At 32.8% G+C, this 6,845-nt stretch overlaps 1 protein-coding gene across 1 annotated transcript; it reads right to left on the reverse strand.

Annotated features, from left to right (window-relative positions):
• Positions 1-596: 596 nt before the first annotated feature.
• On the reverse strand, positions 597-1,180 carry LOC128043139 (uncharacterized). Its single transcript, XM_052635396.1, has 2 exons — positions 868-1,180; positions 597-718 (listed from the first exon to the last, which is right to left on the reverse strand). The coding sequence occupies exons 1-2, from the start codon at positions 1,178-1,180 to the stop codon at positions 597-599; spliced, it is 435 nt and encodes a 144-aa protein (XP_052491356.1).
• Positions 1,181-6,845: the final 5,665 nt, after the last annotated feature.

Below are 6,845 nucleotides of genomic sequence, written 5' to 3' on the forward strand. Positions count from 1 at the left end.
CTTCTTCTATGGTGATATCTTTAAAAATACTCGATCCCTAACAACAAACTCTATATCTCTTCGTTTTAGGTTAGCATATGACTTCTGACAATCAAACATTGCCTTTAAACAGTCTTGTATTGCACGAACTTTGTCTTCAGTCTCACGAATCAAGTCTGTACCAACTATCTTGGATTCACTCAACTCTGACTAATATAACGGTGTTCTACATTTCCTCCCGTACACTGGATTGATAACTGTTATTATACGCAAACTCTACCAACAGTAAATATCTTTCCCAGCTACCTCCAAACTCAAGAACACAGCAACGTAACATATCTTCCAAAATTTGAATTACTCATTCTGATTGCCCATTTTTCTGAGGGTGATACGCTGTACTGAAATTAAGTTTAGCTCTAAAAGCATCGTTAAGCTTACCCTAAAATCTTGAGGTGAATCTCGAATCTCTATCAGAAATGATAGATAATGGAACTCCGTGCAATCTGAAAATCTCAGATACATACAACTCTGTTAACTTCTCTAGTGAATAATCAATACATACCGGAATGAAATGAGTTGATTTTGTAAGTCTATCAACTATAATCCATCGCAACCCTCTAACATTTCCATTCAGAAATAGGGATAGACTGTAATAATCCTGACTGTACTTGATGTTCAGCTTTTACTTGTTGGCAAACCAGACATGTAGTCACAAATTCAAAAATCTCACGCTTCATACCTGGTCACCAATGCATTTTCTTCATGTCATTAAACATCTTCATGCTACCTTGATGAATGGAGTATGTGTTGCTATAGGTTCTGACAAAATATCTCGTTTTAACTTAAAATTATCTGGAATACATAGCCTGTTACAAAAATACATCATACCATTGTCACTTACAAAGAATTCCACAGTAGTATCACTTTGAATCAACTCTATTTTGGCTACTAACTTCGGGTCATCATTTTGAAATTCCTGAATTTGCTGAAGAAATAATGGTCTAGCCCTAAGCTCAGCTATAACAGAACCATCACCGTTCAAAGATAAATGTGCATTCATTGCTCTTAAAGCAAACAATGATTTATGACTTAAAGCATCTGTAACATCATTTGTCTTTCCAGGATGGTAATCAATCATGAGATCATAATCTTTCAATAATTCTAACCATCGTTGCTGTCTCAGATTTAGTTTCTTCTGCATCATCAAATACTTTAAACTTTTATGATTTGTAAATATATGACACTTTTCACCGTAAAGATAATGGTGCCAAATTTTGAGAGCAAAAACAATGGCAGCCAACTCCAAGTCATGCGCCGGGTAATTCCTCTTATGAGGTTTCAACTAACGAGGAGCATAAGCTAAAACCTTCCCAGCTTGCATCAGTACACATCCCAGTCCACTAAGCAAAGAATCACTATAAACAACAAATTCTTTTCCAAACTCAGGTTGTGTTAAAATTAGAGCTTTCGTCAACATTCTCTTTAACTGGTCAAAACTCTAATGGCATTCGTCTGACCAAACAAACTGAACATTCTTCTACAGTAACTCGGTCATTGGTAAGGCTATAATAGAATTTTTTTAACAAAATGATAATAGTAACCTGCCAATCCCAAGAAATTACGTACCTTGGAAACATTCTTTGGAGCTTTCCAATTTATAATGGCAAAGATCTTACTCGGATCCACATGTATACCTTCCACGGAAACCACATAACCAAGGAATCTAACTTTCCGTAGCCAAAATTCTCATTTACTATCATAACCAAATGGTATTCCGAATAATATCATCCATTAATTATGTTAACATAGAATCAATGCAACTTTTGTTACATATATCGTAACAACTCCATCCCTGGTCACGTATATCAACACAACCAAATGATATAGATCAAGTATGGATGAGTAGCATGGAAATTACATGCAATATGATCCAAACATGTCTATTTCTAGCTGATCCTCCGTAAACCTTAGTGAGATCGAACCTTACCAAAATCAAAGTGTGAATAAACCAAATAAACTTTATTTCTACGGAAAATAAACTTAATATCCGTAAACTGAAATAATTGAAAATGTTTCTATAACATAAAATTATTTAAAAGTACAAACTCCCACTAAAACCAAATATCTTTAAATGACATTACACCCATATGAGCAGTGTGCTCATTAAAAACCTTGGTATTTTACTTTAACAACTAGAAATTTAAAGTCTATGCGTTTTGACTTTGATGTGATCTTGTTGTTATTGGAATAAAGGACTACCAATTATTGCCACAATTTTCACCTTAGTGACAAAACTTTGCATCAACATTCCATCAAAATTGGAGTCTATATACCTAATGATCTCTAACTTATCAGAACTTCGATATGTGAGCATATAGTATTTTGTTCTTTGAAGCTCTTGGCTGCTATCCAATGGTCTATACCAGGGTTGCTTAAATGTTTTCCTAATATCTCAACAATGTATGCAATGTCTGGATATGTACATACTTGGGCATACATTAGACTCTCCACACGTAAGATGTAGGGAATCTTATGCATTTCCTTAATCTCAAAATCATTCTTGGGCTATTGTTCGAGACTTAACTTATTATTAACAAGCAATATGTCATTAACATATAAAACCAAATATAAAATCTTACTCCTACTGAACTTGTGGTATATATAATTATCGACCAAATTCATCTCTAAACCGAATAAGATAATCATTTGGTAAAATTTTTAATACTATTGATGAGAAATTTGCTTAAGACCACAGATGGAGTTATTTACTTTGTAAATCATTAAATTTGCATCCTCAGACACAAAGTTTTCTAGTTTCACCATATAAATGTATGATCAATGTTATCATTGAGAAACCATTAACCTTCATCTGAAGCAATTTAAGGACAAAATATTCCACTAAATCCATTATAACCCTTTTTCTAGTGGACCTTCTTAATGACATTCGTTCTTGAGGTTGTTGAGTTTGTTCTTCTAGAACAACTACCTCATCTTGAACAAAGAGTTGTTCAACATTATTTTGTTGAGGTTTTGGATTCACTTCTTGATTAATGATAGGTATGATAACCTGAACATCGTTAAAAGTGATATCAAGAATTGAGTTAGAATCTAATTCCTCCTCAAAAGCAATGTCTCTAACCTTATTTCTCCTTTCAAACTCAACATCCTCAAAAAAATGTTGCAGTTCCCGTCTCAAAAATATTCCTAATTGTGGGATCAAAAAATTCATAGCCCTAGATCGCTCAGAATAACCAATAAAGTAGTTTTTCACTGTTTTGGAGTTCAATTTCTTTTCATGTGGCCTATAAGGCCTAGCCTTGCCTCAACTAAACATCCCCAAATCTGGAAGTGTTTTAGACTAGGCTTTCAACCTGTCCAAGGCTCATAAGGTGTTTTTGTAGCTTCTTTAGTGGGTATTCTCTTCAAAATGTAAGTTGTTGTCTTTAGAGGCACTGGCCAAATGAGTATTTTCAGACTTTTCAGGTTTCAACATTTCTTCCTCTTGCACACAATGAGAAATGAGCTCATTTAGAGTCAATTTCTCCTTTTTGACAATTGTAATTAATTTTAAATTGGTTAAAGTGTGCAGGAATCGATACCAAAACCATAAGAATAAACAAAATTCCTCAAAAAGCTCGATCTTAAGTGCCTTAAGTCATGAAACAACATGAAACATCTCCATAATGTACTCCCTCACATTTTCTTGACCCTTATACTTTATAGACATCAAAGAAGTCAAAACTGATGTCATCTCAATCTTATCGTTTTTGGCAAAACATTTCTCAATTTCGTCAAGGAAACCTTTGGCCCGAGTAATCTTTTCAGATTTTGTGTCCCTAAAGGCTTCTGGAATGTTGTGCTTAATGGTCATTAGACTCATGCGATTTGAATAATCCCACCTCTCAAAATCCCTTTTAGCTTCAGGGGGTTGCTTTTTGTAGTGAGAGGTGTAGGTTGCTCCTTCTTTAGTGCAATGTCTATATCCATACAACTAAGCATTGTAAGTGCCTTTTTTATTCATTGAAATTATCCCCAATAAGCATGGGTATGGAATTTATATTAGCAAAGATTGTGGTAGCAGAAGATGAACTAGCTGAATACAGAACAAAATAGATAAAAACAAGCTCACATGAATATTCATAAGTAAACAATAAATTCAAAATAACGGCTAATCTCATATCAAGATACCAAACACAACATTAATATAAAGTCTTTAGATAATAATATTAACAATAAACAATACTCTTGTTGCAGCAATCAAACATTGGCAATAAATCATGTCAAATAATGAATCAATCTTTGGACTAACTTATTGCTAACATATAATACCTTATAATTGTCACAAACTTATCGCCACAGATATAGTTGAAATTCTACCAAATATTAACTTACCTTTGGGTCAATTAATAAACGCATGAATCACAAAAACATATAATCATCTTGATATTTTGAATAAATTAATCTATGAAAAAGTGGTCATTTGGTGGCATTTTATTTCAACTAATTTATTTAAAATAATAGACATCCTTAATTAAATCCCAAAGTCAAAATCTGAATTTATTTTGTAACAAACTTTATAGATGCCTTCCCAACAAATGAATCATAAAGAAGATAGTTCATGCAATTTAATTGGAATGGAATTAGTGGGAATTGGCAGAGCAAGTGGACCGCAAATTAAAAAGTTAATTAAGAACCGCATAAATAAATTTAATTTAAAGAATCAAAATTCAAAAAAAAATATCAAGAATCTCAAAGATTCAACATAGCATATAATTGAAATATCTTGACCATAAAATTAGAAAAAAAATCAATTCAAAAATAATAAGGAATCAATTCGTTCTCAATGATTCAACATGACGAGGATCTGATACCACTTGTTAGAACTATAAAAATGATATCTTATATAAAACCTAACAAACTATAAACTATGATCTGTCATGTCAAATCATCAAGAATAAATCATGAGTAAAACTAAATGCGGAAGCGTACCTGAATTCATCGATTTTTTTTAAAAATCTACGAATATTGCCATTTTGATATTCCAAATTAGCATACAAGTAATTTAGAGAATGTGACTCTCTCTTTTCTAAAGATGGGATATTAGAAAAGTTACGTATGTGTAATTTGGAGACCATAACCCTAATATATAAATTTTGCACATTAACCTAATTTCTAATCAGCCCATTATTAATTAAAATTAGTTACTAGAGTATCTACACATATTTGACTCATACTTTATTTAATAACTGAATCCCAATAAACCTTAACCAAATTAGATCACTTTTAATTTGGGCTAACATTTAATAATAATAAATAATAATAACATGTAATTACTCGATGTCCATATCTTACAACAATATTTTCATTATGTTTTTATATATATTCAAACATAAGCATGATATACCATCGAACTCGTACTTGTACCCAAGACTCTCATTTTCCATGAGGTATAATCCTAATGAATTGCATCCGGCTTAAATACAATCAACGTATCTCTTAGGAGCCTTATAAAAATAATTAGATTATGATAAGAGATGGAAAATCAATAAACATGGGCCACTACAAGTTCACCTGCAGGGTGTTATTGGTGGTTCAAAATTATTAGTGTCTCAAATTTATTGTCAAAGACCAAAATGGAGCCTTGTCAGTTTTGATTTCTACCATAAAGTTCTAGGTTCCATTTTAGAATAAAACTTGATTGCTTCAGTGCATCATAAAACTGAAGAATTGAAAGAGCAGAACAGAGACAAGCAATAACATAAAATGAAACATCTTTTTTTCATAATCATTTTATAAATGGATCTTTTGTTAATACCACTATGATACATTTGAATACTGTACGCCTAGAAAGAGGAAGTTGTTATGTATAACAGAAACATACACTAGATTCAAAGCCAATTTACTTAGAATCCACAAACAAGTGACTGTTGATCTGCATGCAATTGATTGGAACAACTATTTGATTTGCAGGAATAGGTTGTAATGGAATTCAGTACTGCTCTCTCTATATCCTTAGCTAATCCTCGTTTCACAAGGGAAACAATGTAATTCATGACGACTGAATCACACAACAATGTTATAAGCCCATCACTTGGCAGTCCGAACTCCTCTTCAGACATCTTGAAGAGTTCGCGAAAAATGCAGTTGCCGAGAAACGCCAAGGGATCACAAAACGTCTGTTATTCATAGTGTAAATAACAAAGCAGCCTTTATCAACTACTTAAGCAATTATTTTCCTTCCAATGGCTGCTATCTTCTGCCAATTCCTTGTCATTCTGAGAAGCGTAATCATGCTTGCTTCCATACGTGTTGAGCAGTTGATTTGTATATATTTGTTGGTACTAATGAGGGGAAGGCGTTAGTCTGCAATTTATACAGAAGGAACAATAACACTTGCTATGCTGGCCTTCTGATGGTAATTTCAAAGCCGAAGCATGTAATTTCTAGTATTGGAATCTATGTTTACAACTTTGGTAGAGATTCTTTCAATGTTAGTTAACACCAATTAGGGAATACCAAGAGTGAAATTTGGAAGATAATGAAATTTTTTTCTCAACAGTACGGAATTCATGCCTTGATGTTATAAATTGACAAGAAACAAAACTGAACCATATGCTTTAACAAACTTAACTAAATCACATGGGGTACGAAACATTTTGTCTTGTTGTGGATCCAAACCTAGCGGACAAAACTAGATCAAACAAGAAACTTACAGACGACTGCAACAAGAAGTTGTGCAGTATTAATGTAAGACTGTTTTTAGTTAGCTATTAGTTACATTAAGATACCGAACAACGAAAGGACATGTGGAACCAACAAAAAAAGAAGAAAATAAATGCATTGAAAGGTTCTCTGCACTCTGTAAG

The sequence above is a fragment of the Gossypium raimondii genome, chromosome 1 (genome assembly GCF_025698545.1).
Source record: "Gossypium raimondii isolate GPD5lz chromosome 1, ASM2569854v1, whole genome shotgun sequence".
Taxonomy (NCBI): domain Eukaryota; kingdom Viridiplantae; phylum Streptophyta; class Magnoliopsida; order Malvales; family Malvaceae; genus Gossypium; species Gossypium raimondii.